The sequence below is a fragment of the Dipteris shenzhenensis genome, chromosome 33, assembly GCF_047967505.1.
Source record: "Dipteris shenzhenensis isolate YYH24624 ecotype China chromosome 33, Dip_SZ_1.0, whole genome shotgun sequence".
In the NCBI taxonomy this organism is placed as follows: domain Eukaryota; kingdom Viridiplantae; phylum Streptophyta; class Polypodiopsida; order Gleicheniales; family Dipteridaceae; genus Dipteris; species Dipteris shenzhenensis.
This window is the reverse complement of record NC_141628.1, coordinates 9224526-9240575: the sequence shown is the minus strand read 5'-3', so window position 1 is coordinate 9240575 and position 16050 is coordinate 9224526. Positions and strand designations below refer to the sequence as shown.

At 43.5% G+C, this 16050-nt stretch overlaps 1 protein-coding gene across 1 annotated transcript; it reads right to left on the bottom strand.

Annotated features, from left to right (window-relative positions):
* Positions 1-11992: 11992 nt before the first annotated feature.
* Positions 11993-15294, bottom strand: LOC147879642 (uncharacterized). The gene is made up of 2 exons (XM_087371379.1): positions 13237-15294; positions 11993-12842 (listed from the first exon to the last, which is right to left on the bottom strand). Exons 1-2 carry the CDS (start codon positions 15169-15171, stop codon positions 12393-12395), a joined length of 2385 nt encoding a protein of 794 aa, XP_087227505.1. The 5' UTR covers positions 15172-15294; the 3' UTR covers positions 11993-12392.
* Positions 15295-16050: the final 756 nt, after the last annotated feature.

The following is a 16050-nucleotide window of genomic DNA, read 5'->3' as shown; positions in this document are numbered from 1 at the left end:
TTTAATGTAATTGATTAACCCCCTCTTCCATGTAAACATTTTTCCATCTTAAAATTTAGACACCCCTCCATAAATATATACATATGAATTACACTAAGTCCCTATTTTATAAATCCCCTCCTGTATGTAAATGGTATGTAAGCTCTCCTATTAAAAAAATACCCTTCCGTGCACTAACATGCTGTGTTACATGTTTATGAGTGACTCCCCTGGGGTCGTGAGCTTCCTTTTATTGTTGTATTGTTGTAGCAACTAGCTCCTTTCCTAAGTCCACATAGTTTTTTCATATGTTAGTTGTCTGACTTCAGTTTACAGTCTAGTCACCTTATTGTGCATGTGCTTTTTGAACTTCTCATGGCCTTCCCTAAAAGACTTATGCAATTGGCATTTCGTTTTTGGGCTCTTCCAGCAATATTTTCTCATTTTGAGACTTTAGTCTTTTTTGCTAGTGAAATGTAGAAAGAATATTGAATAAAGAAAGTATTTGGTTTACTGCCAAATCAGCTTGCTCCTCAAAGATTTTTATGGTTGTCCCTGATCCTGAAGGTATATTTAGAAGATTTAAAATTTTGGTATAAGGCTATTGTGCTTTACCTTTGTCTAATTGCCTAAGGCTTGGCATCGCTTTTCCATTGTAGGAGCATAGAGTGTGTTGCAGTGCTTGTTACATGCACCATTTGTTGCAATCGGCTGGTTGATGAGCTGCCCTAGTCATTAGCCTATCAAAGAGATCAGTACTGCTTGTTGTTTTTTCTATAGAGTCACCTTGGGCCATGGGGCCTACGCTTGGCTGCAAGGTCATGGGCTATTTGACATTGAAGGGCTGTTGGAGAAGTCTTTGATGGTGCAATGAGTCATTTGTGGAGTCATGGGCAAAAAGTCATTACAACCTTTGTAGAAGTCACTTGAAAGAGTGGAAGTTGCAGGCGCCTTCAGGAGCATAGCTGGAGTTGATTGTTGTAGGAGCGTTGGATTGAGCTTTGAGCTGCTAGAGCATAGGATGTCTATTAGGCTATTAGAGTCACCCTTGGCTACTATTGTTAGAGGCATGTGCTACATTGCTGGCATTGATGTTGGAGTTGTTGTACATGATTGGCTACGTTGATGGTGGAGGCACAACTCGTAGAGAGTCACTTGGCATCGCGGATAATTGGAGAGCAATGAGCTTGTTGCACCATTGGATGAAAGTCATTAGAGACATCACATGCCTTGTTGCCACTTTTGTTGGAAGCGACTCTCTAGTTGTTGAGGCATGGTCTTAGCTAAGGTGATGGAGTCTCAAGTAGTAGATGTAGGAGTTGTGGACAACCACGCATTGGAGTTGTTATTAGTGTCTTAAACATGGCTGTCAAAGGTCGTCGAAGGTCGTAAAAGTCCGTAGCTAGTGAAGGCACTTCTCTGTTGAAGTTGTCTACCTTGTTGTAGTCCGAGTCTAGTACAGTTCGTTGGCATGAGCTCTCTCCCATAGAGCAGCTTGTCATTATTCAGTCACTATAACTATTTGACTTGTGGGTAGTTGGCACTGGTTGTAGTGAGTAGTTGGCATTGGTTGTAGTGAGAGCAAAGGAAGAGAATAGAGAAAGTAAGCCCAACTTCTCTCCTATCTCAAAAACCACACACAACTCACAGATAACCTTACAAGTTGACGATGAAGCTTACAACCTCTGAATAAACCCTCAAAGAACATGAGAGATTACACCTCTCAATAAACCCTCGAAACTTCAAAAGAGAATAAGTTGAGCTCTAAATATCATATTTGGGAGCTTTTTGAAGCAAAATGGAGAGGATAAGGAGCTCTACAAAGGTAAGTGATGAAGGTGAAGTAGAAAAGTGATGAAGGTGAAGTAGAAAAGTGATGAAGGTGCCTCACAAAGGAGGACTCGTGGCCTCAACATAACAAGGACTTATGCTCTTTCTCATAGAAAACACTCTCACGAAGATCTCACAACACTTGGAGATGGAGATGAGGATGCCTCACAGGGAGGGCTTAGTGCCTTGACAAGATGCAAGGGCTGGGGATCACTTGGTGCTTTGATACCATGATAAAGTGGAGAGAGAGAGAGAGAGAGAGAGAGAGAGAGAGAGAGAGAGAGGAATGCACATGATATAGCTACATATACACTATGTTGTATTGAAATTTCCACCCCAAAGGCAAAGCTAAAGGGGGTGCAGTTCGTTGCCACTTGTAAGACATTTGGTAGGCCCACAATGCTGCAAGGAGGTGGTGCTCCCAGTCGGTACAACTAGCTTCAACTGTGCAAGTCATAATCTTGCGACATGTTTTGTTTGAGCATCGAATCCCTATGTATGATCATGAATTCGCTAGTCAGAATTGCTATGGTTTCATTGAGGAAATGAGTTTCTCAATCGTTGACTAATTCCAAGGGACATCCGAACTGTGTAATGACTTGTTCGTATAAAAACTTAGCTGTGGACCACGCATCACCTTTTCTTGTGGTTCATCCCTCCACCCATTTGGTGAAATAATCTATGGCCAAGATAATGTATATAGCCCCTGTTCCTTTAGCTGCTGGGCTTATCAAATCAATAAAATATATGCCCCATTTCTCAAAGGGTTGATCAGTTAATATTCCCATTAGGGGCATCATGTCCGCTTTATGTGGGATTTGTACTCTTTGGTAGGGATCACATTGCTTGATAAACGTAGCTACATCTTCGAAGAGAGTGGGACACTAGAGGCCTTCCAGTAACACTTTATGTGCCGTAATATTAGCGGCGGCAAAGTGACCACCTGCTATCCGGAAATGGGCTTCTTCGAGCAAGTTGATAGATTCGTGTTCGCACATGCACTTGCGCATGATGCCATCGTTGCCCATGCAGTAGAGTTGGCCTACGATTAGCTGATATGGTGCTACATCCTTAATGAGTTTGAGGGATCTGTCCCTCTTGAGGCCTTTGTCCAAAGGCAACCCGTTTGCCAAGTAGTAGCCTATTTCGACTGCCCATTCCATAATTATGTCAATGTGAAATAGGAGAGCACCTGGGAGGTCATCCTCGACTCTTGTTGGAGCTTCCCCATTGGGAATCCTCAAGAGGTTGTCGGCTAGGATGTGGGTCTTTCCTTTACGCACCGTAACTGTGAAGTCAAACTCTAGAAGGATTAGCATACACCTTGTTATGCATCCTGTCATGCATGCCTTGCCAACCAAATATAGATGATCAATTAAAAGAATGAGCTTGTTGGCTAACAAGTAATGCATGAACTTCTTAATTGCGTAGACCATGGCTAGGCCTTCCCTCTCTATTGTAGAGTGTAATTAACCTCGGCATCATTTAATTGCCAAGTTCTGGCGGCAAAGTACACTGGGTAGTTCAAGTTATACTCCCTTGGTTGGGCTAACATGCATCCGATGGCAAAGTTTGAGGCATCTATGTGGACGGGGAATATTAGATTCCAATTCGGGGTCCGCAATACTAGTGTTGTGACTAGAGCTAGCTTGAGGGCTTCAAAGGATTTCTGACATTCCTCGGTCCACTCAAAGACTACTAACAGCTTGTACAATGGTTGACTCGCGAAGCTATGTCTGCGTAAAACAAAATGAACCTTCTCGATAGTAACCCATATGGCATGTACATTGCTGCACTTCCTTGGCATTTGTGGGGCAGGGGTAGCTCTAGAATGAGCTTGATCTTGTTGTAATTTGTGGAGATGCTGTTATTGGACACTATGTGACCAAGAATCACACCGTGTTTGACCCATAATTACATGTGATTTTCTTGATAGTAGGGCATACCCTATTTTTGCATGGTGTATCTTGGACTGTGAAGACACTTGAGAGGATTCATTGATATCTGGTACAACCTGCACCTCTCAAGGACTAGCTTCAGGTATCTCAAATGATCATCCCATGTTGAATTCACACACATGTCATCCAAGAAGACTTCTATGAAGTCCCTTAGGTACTCCTTGAAGACAATGATCATCAACCATTGAAATTAGGATCAAGGCTCTAGCTCATCGTGCTAGGACTCCTCATCAACGTTTCCCCCCCAAGGATCCAACAAGTCCATGATTTACTTGCTTCTAATTGTCAACCGCCCCAAAAAATTTCAAACAATAAGAGCACAAGGGGAAAGGACAATCTCATACTTTCAAACTCATTTTTGCTCTTTTTTGATGGTGATACATATTAATTTAACACATTTGATTTAATATACTAGACCCAATAGGGGAATGCACAATAAATTGGATTGGTAAGTGGTCTCATGGAATTGAAGAAGCATTTATGACTCAAATAAGATGAATCTATGTGCAGCCTCTTAAAAGAGATTGTATTCCACTTGCATATCCCACACCAAGAGCTCACGATTGGAGAGAAAGCTAAGAGTGTCAACAGAATAAAGTTTAAAAAATATAGCTATTTTTTGAATAGCCCTAGAAGGGAATCTTGAATCATGTTGCCAACCAGCAAGCTCCCAATCATCAGCTTCCATAAAGCTTCAATCTATTGCATGATCACTTGTTGATAGAAGCACTGAATCACTGGTTTATTTTCGACCCATCGTAAAACATGGAAATAGTTCTTTGGAGCTCCCTTGCATCATATCACATGCATCAAATTGCTAAGCATATCTAAGGTCTTCCTTCTCATGGGGTAATAATTTTCATCTATTTCTTATCAATTTTGAATTCCATAACATTTCTACGTATTTACATTACAAGTACTGCAAGTAACTGGTAATCATTATTCGACACAATGACGTTCATTAAACAGGTTTTACTATTTCTTCTGGCATTCTTTATTAAAATAAAGAAACAATAAAAATATTCTTTGCAAAAAGATGCATTATGCAATATGCAGAATACCTTATGTGACTTGCAAAATATAGGATGCATGATCATATGCAATGATAGATTCCACATTATGCAATGTATAAAATACATTATGCAATTTACAAGATCCCAAGGAATGACACATTCCTTGGTCTTATAATTTTTGGAGAGAAATTGTACCAATTCTTCCCCCACATGAAAAAATACTAGCTTTCTACTCAGAAGTGTGAGTGCAACGCGTGATAGCATAGAAGCCACGTGGACAAAGGACAAGTTATTCAAAAAACCATAAAAAGAATAGTATACACACACAATTTTTCTTCCATATATAGTTTTAAATAATCATTTTTAAACTACTTTTAATTTAATTTTTATTTCTTTTTGGAGGCCTAAGAGAGAGAGAGAGAGAGAAAGAGAGAGAGAGAGAGAGAGAGAGAGAGAGAGAGAGAGAGAGAGAGAGATTTTATATTATTTATAAGATATTTTTAGGTTTCATGTTTAGTTTTATATATATATATATATATATAGATGTTCTTGGAGAGAGGGAGAGAGAGAGAGAGAGATTTTATATTATTTATAAGATAGTTTTAGGTTTCATGTTTAGTTTATATATATATATATATGTTCTTGGAGGCCAAAGAGAGAGAGAGAGAGAGAGAGAGAGAGAGAGAGAGATTTGAGATGGCACATGGCACTCAAAGGGTAGTACGACATGGCACCCCTTATTGAGGGATGGATGTGCTGGGTCTCGTTGAACTCCCTTTGCTAGATTAGAGTGGAACACACATGCACAAGATTCATTCGAGAGTGAATGCTACAGCTTAAAGATAATGTAAGCATTCAAACAACCCTTAGGCTTAAGGCTAGAAAGCCTATATGACAACACCTACCAATATGTAATCATCTTCTCTCTATATCTCTATCTCTATCTCTATATTCCTTATTTGTGAGGTTACATCAAAAGGGCAGTGCCATGTGGTACCCCTATCTCTTATGAAGGTAAAGGGTAACAACTACGAATTTATAATCATCTCTTCGCTATATCTTTATTTCTATATTTCTTATTTGTGAGGTTGCATGCAAAGCACAGTGCCATGTAGGACCCCTCCTTCTCTTATGAAGGTAAGGGGTGAGAATTGGAATAGAGGCAATCATGCTAAAGTTGCCCAACAAGCTTCCCCCCCACCCACTCATTCCATCCACGTCCTCCCCCCCCCCCCCCTCTCTCTCTCTCATTCACACACAAATCCATAGACGTATGGTTGTGAGTTTGTGCATACACATACACATTTGTATGCATACAAGCATGTTTAATTCAAAACATGCCATAAAAGTGTATTTACTTATTTACCCAAAGTAATGTATCCCATATACCAAGATTTATTGTGTTTCCATCTAGTGCTACATTGGCACCAAACATATCAAACACATTAGGCACATAATCTTGCATAAAACAACCAAATCCATGTAGGAAAGATGAGTGTCCAATGGACAAACTAACAAAAAAGTCTTTAGACAATTTAGGCCTTCCAAGGGGATGTAACTCTCCAAACTTTGTGAAGTTTTGCTTGTATAGGAAGACACATCCACATGCACGAACACAAATGCATGTGCATTAAACATATTATTTTATAGTTGTAGTACCCAAGGGTAATGTATGTTTGTTCGGTGTAACCCTCTTACTGCTAGAATGTGTAAGAAAATACAATACTTGCTATACTCAAATGACCCAAAGAAGGTTTTGTTAAATTTAGGGTTTGGATTTTTGGAATGTGCATATAACATCTTGGGGAAACGAATGATAGGTTGAATTAAATTGAACCCATTATTCCCTAGGGAATTCTAAAATTAACAAGGAGTAGATTATTATTTAGTTTCTTGAGTCAATACCTACCCCAAGTCGATTTGGTTTTTCACTTGAAGACATTGCAACAAAGTAGCCACAATACCGGTGGTGGCTATATGGATTTGAGCTCAAACTTTTCCATTTCCTAAAGAGTAAGCCAACATTGATAGGCTAAGCTAAATCAAGCATGGTAAGGAAGTGGAAATACAAAATCTATACAGAAAATTATGGAAATGAAGTATGTGAGATGATGAAAGCACTTACAATTGGGAATGTTTTATTGCTATAGAAGATTAGCATACAAGTCTTGCAAAAAAGCTAGCTCTGGCTATGAGAATCTTGATGAATCTGATGACGTGGACAAAATTTCACCCACTACAAGGGATAGGTCATTTTTCGATGAAAATACCGACATTTTTTACACTAAAAGGTTTTTTTTGGACAGGCGTAAAGGTCGTTATTTTCGTCACAATAAGCGTCGGAAAAGAACGGTCGCTATATAGCGACACTAATAAACATTGCTATATAGCGACACTGGTAAATGTCGCTATATAGCGACGATTAACAAAAGCTAAAAAAAACATCAGTGGGACTAAATAGGACCACAGCAAGCCCTGTTTTATCCCACTAGTGTTTTTTATTTAGTAAATATGAAAGAATGTTTTTATTACAAAATTTTTCTTGTGGAAAGGATAATACAAAATCGCTCAAATGAACCAAGCGACAGAAGCATATACATGTCGAAGATATACTACATTGTTTGTTACAAAATTACCCTTTCAAAAAGGGTGATACAAAATCGCTCAAACGAACCGATATACAAAAGCATATATATGGCGAAGTATATGCAAACTACTACTACTACTCATCTGAATAGTCGTCGTTGTCCTCGTCCTCATCTTGCTGGCTTGATCCTTGGCCCTCGTGATCTACGTTTGCTCCCTGACCCTCGTGAGCTGTGCCTGATCCCTGGCCCTCGTCGAAGCCGTGTAAGCCTAATCCCTCATCATCACTGCTTACCTCCACTGATGGGACACTCGAGCTTTGATTCTAAGAGTGAAACCATATTAATTGGAAATTAGATTGAAACTTAAAGAATAAAACTGTTTAAAAAGTGAGATTACAAGTTGGAGTAGACTTATACCGTGCGAGCAGCCACCTCAGCTCGATCGACCGTCGCTCCCAATGCCTCCTGCTCAATAAACCATGGCTTTGTTCTCACGTGAAATGCATGTCTTGTCTCTACATCTATAAGAAGGTGACCCATCGCAGCTTACTGTGGGCCCAATTTTATGAGAGTTAGATAAAGTGCATGCACTATGTAGTAAAACAAATAGAACAATACATTAAATGAGAAGAAGTAGACTTACCATGGTTGCCTTGAATGCCAACCGTCTGCCTCCACCAAAGTGCGAAGTACCTACGGAGTCCAGCTGTCTCCTCGCAGCCCTCCTTTAACCCTCGAACATTTCGGGATGGTCCCTGTTCTGCTTCTTGAAAAACTTCCAATCAGCTTTGTCTGCCCAACTGGGTGCCCCTTTGTGATGGAAGTACGCAAGGTTAACCTATGATGCTTCAAGACCAAACCCATGCGCTCTCGCATGTAATTCTCATTGAACTCCCAATTTAGGGGGTTAGGGTATTTTCTTTTCAATTCATCGATGACTGCCTGCTTCTTTTGGTCATCTTAGTACTGCCAGTCAGTAGCTATGCCGCTCCTGAAGTGGTGGCTCATCAAGTGCCTCATGGTGGCCATTATTGCTATGCCCTTTTTATCTTCTATTATCTCTCCAACAGCCGTGATTTGATAGGACAGGTCCTCGATCGGGTAAGGAGGACTCCAAAGTCAGAGCGAGTGGTGTCTGTGCGAACGCTTCTTGAGCGAGGAGTAGCAATGAGAGTAGGAGAGGGCAACAGACCTGACTGGTACTGGGTCTTGGGACCAAGTGGAGACTTGTAGGGATGTGAGTGTGCTAACTCATCTACATCTCCCAAGTCAGCACAACATAAGCGACCCCTCCTACTCTTCCTTCCCTTATGATGGGCACGCCTAGGTGATGACCCCTCAGTCAAAGGGGTAGAGGGGATGGCTGGACAGTAGGTCCAGTCATCAGTGTAGGAGAGGGAATTGCTAAGGTCCTCTGGGATAGCAGAGATAAGAATCTCGCTACCTCCTCATCGCTCATCTGTGCAACAAACTTGTCGGGACTCCCGACAAAGCCATGGGCTGCTATAACAAAGAAGTTTCCCGAGGGATAGTCACAGTGCCACGCCCGAGAGGAGTCGGGCCAGGGGTAGTCGTAGGGGTAGGCCCCTGCGGTGTCACTTGAGTGGAATCAAAGTCCTTTGGAGAATAGAGATAATGATGTCTCCTCCTATAAGGGTTTCTGTACTTGTCGAATGTGGATGTGATCCCATGTCTAATTTGGGGGGATTGGACAAACGTAGACACAAACACGAAAACAAAAAATAAAAAACAAGAGCGGGTAAGAAGCTGAAAGCATAAGAAGCAAAAGAGAAAGAGAAGCATAAGAGATAGAGAGGGGAAAAGAAGAGAAAGAAAAGGGGAAAAGAGATTGAAAGAGGGGAAAAGAACCAAATATGCATAAGAGAAAAAAGAGAGAAAGCATACACACAAGAGAAAAAGAGAGAAAGCATATGCTTATGCTTATGCTTATGCATAAGCATATGAGCATATGCTCATGCATAAGCATAAGCATAAGCATAGGCATAGGCATAGGCATAGGCATATGCTTATGAAAAGAAGAGAAAAAGAGAGGGAAAAAGAAGACAGGGAAAGGAGAAGGAGAAGAAGACATCTGGTCATGCATAAGCGTAGGTATAAGAGAAGGAAAAACATATGCTCATGAAAGAGGGGAAAAAGAAGAGGGGAAAAGAAGAGAAGGAAGAGGGGAAAACGAAGAGGAAAAAAGAAGAGAAGGAAGAGGGGAAAAGAGATTGAAAGAGGGGAAAAAAAAGAGGGGAAAAGAGCATAAGCATAAGAGAAGGAAGAGGGAAAAAGAGATTGAAAGAGAGAAAAAAGAAGAGAAGGAAAGGGAAACAGAGATGGAAAGAGGGGAAAAAAGAAAATGGGATAAGAGATTGAAAGAGGGGAAAAAGAAGAAGGAAAGAGGGGAAAAAGAAGAAGAGGGAAAGAGCATAAGCATAGGCATAGGCATAGGCATATGCTTATGAAAAGAAGAGAAAAAGAGAGGGAAAAAGAAGACAGAAGGAGAAGGAGAAGGAGACATATGCTCATGCATAAGCATAAGTATAAGAGAAGAAAAAACATATGCTTATGAAAGAGGGGAAAAAGAAGAGAGGAAAAGAAGAGAAGGAAGAGGGGAAAGGAGATTGAAAGAGGGGAAAAAGAAGAGAAGGAAAGGAGGGAAAAAGAGATTGAAAGAGGGAAAAAAAGAAGAGGGGAAAAGAGAAGGAAGAGGGGAAAAAGAAAAGGGGAAAAGAAGAGAAAGAAGAGAGGAAAAAGAAGAGGGCAAAAGAAGAGAAAGGAGCGAAAAAGAGATTGAAAGAGGGAAAAAAAGAAGAGGGGAAAAGAGAAGGAAGAGGGGAAAAAGAAAAGGGGAAAAGAAGAGAAAATGGAGAGGAAAAAGAAGAGGGGAAAAGAAGAGAAGGAAGAGGGAAAAAGAGATTGAAAGAGGGGAAGAAGAAGAGGGGAAAAGAGCATAAGCATAAGAGAAAGAAGAGGGGAAAATAGATTTAAAGAGGGAAAAAAGAAGAGAAGGAAAGGAGGGAAAAAGAGATTGAAAGAGGGGAAAAAAGAAGAGGGGAAAAGAGATTGAAAGAGGAAAAAAAGAAGAAGGAAAAAGAACAGAAGGAGGAGGGAAAAAAGAAAAGAGGAAAAGAGCATAAGAATAAGAGAAGAAAGAGGAAAAAAGAGCATAAGCATAAGAGAAAAAGAAAGAAAGCATATGCTTATGCTTATGCATGAGCATATGAGTATAAGAGAAAAAGAGAGAAAGTATAAGCTTGTGCTCATACATGAGCATATGAGCATATGCTCATGCATAAGCATAAGCATAGGCAAATACATATGCTTATGAAAAGAGGAGAAAAAGAGAGGAAAAAAGAGAGTGAAAAATAAGAGAAAGAAGAGAGAAATATTATGCTTATGCTTATGCATGAGCATATGAGAGAAAGAGGGGGGAAAAGAGAGAGGAAAAGAGGGGAAGAAGAGGGAATAAGAGAAGAGAGGGGATGAGAGGGTTCCTATGCGCATCACTGTAGCTAATGCATAAGGCGCTAGCTATAGGCCAATGCAAATAACGAAAATAACAAAAAGGAAAAAAGAGGAAGTACTTTCCTACCTAGAAAAGTCCCGCTTGGTGTTTCATGGACTGGCCCTACAAAAGAGAGGAAACATACCATTTTTTAGATAACTAGTTAGAGGAAAGAGAAGCAACTTCTCAAAGGGATTGGATTGAGGAGACAAGCATAAGTCTACAAACAAGAAGAAAGAGGAGGAAGAGAAATACTAAAAAGAGAAGAGGTGAGTCTTCTTTCTTTCACCAAATCTCATTTTTTGTCCTTAACTTCTAAAAATCAAGCATGAAAATTAGCACATAGCCTTAGCAATACAAGGAGAAACATGCTTCAACACTCACAAAACAAAATCTCACAGAAAATGAACCTACATTGCTTAAAGAGACTCATCTTCTTGAAAAACTTCCTTTCACACAAGTAAAGAGGGAGAAGGGTGGAGAGGGAGCACAAGTGTTGGGAGAGCGGTTAGGTAGGGTGAAGAGTGGGGAATAGAGAGGAGGAAAGCGAGGTCGTCGAATATAAGGTGGGAGGAGAGATTTTTACTTTTCCCGCAATAGAGATGTGAAAGAAAGCGTCGCGCGAGGTTTCGAGTTTAAGCGCCCAGCGTTGCTATATAGCGACATTAGTCAGTCGCTATATAGCGATGTTTATATCCAAAAAGTGTCGCTATATAGTGATGGAACAAGGCAAAGCGTCGCTATATAGCGATGAAACAGAGCATAGCGTCGCTATATAACGACAGTTCAAGGCACCTATTGTCAGAAGAGACAAAAGAAGCTCATGGGTGGCTATTTTTTGGATCTTAATAGATTTCCTTGCAGCTCATGTTGTGATTTTGAAAGTGTGCAAATGGAAGGGACGAGTGGAAGCTCGTCAGATGATGCGCCAATGCCTGGGAGCGCAGAGTGGCTTACAGAGAGGTTGTATTGTCATTGCACTCATTACAAGGCGAGAAGTACGACATCAACATCATATTGTCATGCGCCACTTGTAGATATATGGGGAGGAGCCCGAACCGATATCTACCATTGGTGTTACATGTGGTGATAGATCATCGATAAATGGGAAAGCGGCAGAGACGGAGAAATGGGAAAGAGAGTGGTGAAGCTGGAGCTTGGCGATGCCGGCGGAGGTGCAGTAGGGAATGCTACAGAGCCAGAGAAATGGGTATGACGTGAAGAGAAGTGGTGCAGCTGAAACTTGGCGAAGGTGGAGACGAGGAGGTGATCCGTGGTGTGGAGCGTGACGCCGAGGGTTCCTACAGGGAGACGGAGAAATAGTAACGGACGTGGACAGAGCAGATCTGATGGTGGAGCTTAAGCTGGGCGATGGCGGCGGACGGGAGATGAGGAGGTGAGCTCCATGGCGACGCAATGCAGCAAGCACGGAGAAATGGTCAACGAAAGCAGAATTCGTGGAGAAGCTGGAGCATGGCGATGGCGAATGCTGCAAAGACGGAGAAGCGGTGCGTCAAGCGAAGGAGATTTCGTGGTGGAGGTGGAGGGTGGCGATGGCGGAGTTGAGGAGGTGTTCCATGGGGAGTCTGTGGAGGGTAACGCCGATGGCGCCGGAGAAAGTGGCGTAGTTCTCTAAATCGGAGGCGGTGGCGGCGACGCCGTCCAGCAGCCGGGCGAAGGCAGGCGCCTGGAATTCCGCCAAAAAAGAGGCGGCGTCCGCCTTTACAAGCACCTCAATCAACTCCAAACAGTGGCGGCGCACCCGCGGTAAACTGGGCGACGGCGTCGGATGTCTCTCCAAAACGCCGCCTATTCCCTTTACTAGCTCCGCCCCGCTCGCTACTCCCGCCAGCCTCAGCTGCTCCGCTAACTCCCCCTCCTTTAGCCCTTGCACTATTCTCGCCGCTAGCCCCAGCGCCGCCTCCTGCCTCCGACCCTTCTCCTCCATCACCACCTTCATCACCTGCACACACACCACCTTACATTCCGTCATCGCCATTGCCACCTTCCTTTGCTTCACAACTTACAATTGCACGTAAAGAGAACATGCATTGACGGACGTAGGTGCGTCGACGTACGTACGTCGGTTCGACGTACGTGACGGGAGATGCGTTAACGACGTAAACACGAGACGCATTCGTGCGTAAACAGGGGACGCATCCTAACAGGATGCAGAGACGTTCGTAAACAGGAGATCCATCATCGACGACCCAAACCGCAGGTGCATCGACAACGTAAACAGGAGATACATCGATGTCCGTAAGCAGAAGATGCATCGACGCATAGAAGTACGTAAAAAGCAGATGCATCGACGTACAACGTAAACTGCAGATGCATCGACGTAAGTTGCCGTTTACCTGTGCCGTGCATCTTGCCACCCTCGCCTTGCACCCTTCGTCGTCTGTGTTCGAGCACAAACTCCGTAGTATGCTCATCGCCAAATGCCCTCGCTTCTCGTCGCCTATCATCCCCACCAAAGCTTGCACCACATCTCTCGTCCCCTCGCAGGTCGCACATCCTTCCTTCTCTAGCTTCAATCCAAGCATCCTCGCGCAGTTTTTCCCATCCTGTAGCGCCAGTAGCGTTAACGCTTCCCCGGCTTTCACCGCTACCTTCATTTGCGTCTTGTTGCCGTCCTCCATCTCCTTCAGAAATACCGCTAACAGACTTCGCATGATCCCTCCCGTCCGACCGATCACCTCCCTCACGTCGTCGTCCATGGCCAAGCTCGACAAAGTTCCTGCTGCAAGTTCATGGAACCGTAGCACGTCGTGAGACCCCGCTTGCTTTAGGTTCAAAATGTTTCGTAGATTTGTGATTGAAAACAGCACTTTAGCAATATCCTGTCGCAGATTCTTCCCCGCCACACCCGGGCAACGGGCCAAGAGGTTTAGAAGCTTAAGAGACAGGAACAAAATCGTATCCTCAGTCGATTGCGCACTCCACAGCAGTGGGTTGTTTTCTACATTGATAAGGCTGATCATCGTAGCAAGTACCCCTCTGGTAATCCCAATCTTGGCACAATTCACATTATTTCCGGCTAAATTAATCAGAATTCTTAGCCCCAAGTCGTAAGTTGCCAAGTCTTTCTCTGCAATCTGTCCACCAATGACCCCCCGGACATATTCCTGAGCGAATGGTAATTCCGTTCCGTCGCCCTGCGGATCGTCGTGAGATAGCAAACTGAAGATGGCGTCGATAGAGCCAGGAATTGCTGCCACTCGAACGCTATTCCGATTATATCTCACAAGATTGCGTAAGAGACGCGCTGCTGCTTTTCTTATTTTCTGCTCCTCATAGTTCTTCCAAGTGATCATCTCCAAGAGCCGCTCAACGGTCCCTTGTCGGGTGCTGATTGCCTTCAAAGTGTCGTCACAAAAATCTGCTTGATCCGAAAACGTTAACAGGACGCACAACCCACCCATTTGTTCAGATGGAGTATCCGATTGCAACCACGATATCGTGTAATCCAGCAGATCCATCTTCAGACCCTCATAGATACTCCCCGTCAAGCACTTAGAATACACATCGTAGAAGAAGCATCTTGTCGTGTAGCGATCATCGCTTGGCAACTTGCACAAGTCATCGTTCACCTTGACCAAGATCTTTTTCACAGAGATCTGATATTGCCAGTAAGATCTCTCGAGAAGGAAAACTAGAGCTTCAAAAACTGTAAGAACGTAGAACACGATGAGAGCAGCAGCATGATTGCTTGCTGCATCTCCTTCACTTGGCGTTCGGAATTTACGGCTGCTAAGACGCAAAACGGAGAGAACAATGCTGAGCACTGCAGAAACCAGTTGCATGGAATACAGAAACCCACTCACATGTTTGGCCTGGAAAATCCAGCTCATGAACGGAACCAGCGGCACCCGTGACAGAGACCACGTTCTGAGCAGGGCACGGGCATTGGTTTGACTTACAGGATGAGCTTCCAAACCTGGGGATTCCAATTGGTCCAGTGCGGATAAATGTTCCGGCCGCCTCGCACCTGTTGGGCTTACCAAGTTGGGGACAGCCCTGCGCAGAGCACCACTGCTGCGATAAATGGCATCCGATCCTTTGAGGTACGCTCGGGAGATTGTGCTTGTTGTTACATCTTGATGCTGCCACTCCAATTCGTGACTCCGGCTGAAGATCCTCGCGCCCTCTATGACCAGTATAACCGTAACAAACCAGAAATCTATTGTCTTAAGTGTTGGTGCATATCCACCGAGAATAACGACGGTGGCCCAGATAAATCCCAGAGTGCCCACCGTAGTAGCCAGCTTCTCCAAGACAGCCAACCTCATCGCGAACAAAATCAATTCTTTCTCTGGCGCATCCTTCCTCTCCTGATCTTTGCCTCTGTTTGTATTTACGCTTTGTACGGCGGGCGCCTGTTCTTTTATTTCTATACCACCGGATGCAACCTCGCGATCGCTCGACGGTCCAATGCGCTGCCCGCCTGGTACGTTTAGGAAGAAAGGAGAAGAATGGTGGCTACTGCCGCCGTCGGTTCCCGGGGAAGCGTCGGTAGCGCTGTCGTTCTTGATTTGGTTGTTGAGTGCCATCCTTCTATAATTAGCTGTTTACCCTGAAGGAGGAAGCAGGCTCGACCGCGGAATTACGCCATAGATGATAGAAGTGCGCGAAAGAGGATTCTGTGCTAGACAGGATACAACGAGATCATAGCAACACATGAGTTGTTGCCCAGCATCCAGGGCAGTGATGAGAACCTCCTAATGCTCACAGGACGAAAGAAGGGATCATCACTTACCTGCCGGACGTCCAGATCAAAGAACACGATATTGCAAAAGGAGATTATCTTTTGCGGCAACGTGCAGGAGACGGAAATCATCTAGAATCATGTGGCATAAGCAACAACCTGTTTCATAGTCGTCGTGGGCCGCAGCCAACAGCCTGCCAAAGTGACTCGTCGATGACTGTTGCACAACAACACAAAGCAACTATAGACGCGCTTGGTAGACACGCAAAATAGCGGGCGCGTCTATAGGCGTTGCTTTAGTAGAGAAATTACGGGCGCGTCTATAGGTGCGTTTAAAAGCTCGTTTATTTGCGCGTAAATCACCGCGTCTATTTGCGCGTTTGACCTGAGAAAATACGGGCCCGTTTAACATCCCGTTTATTAGCGCGTGTATTGCGCGTTTATTTGCGCGTTTACACTGAGA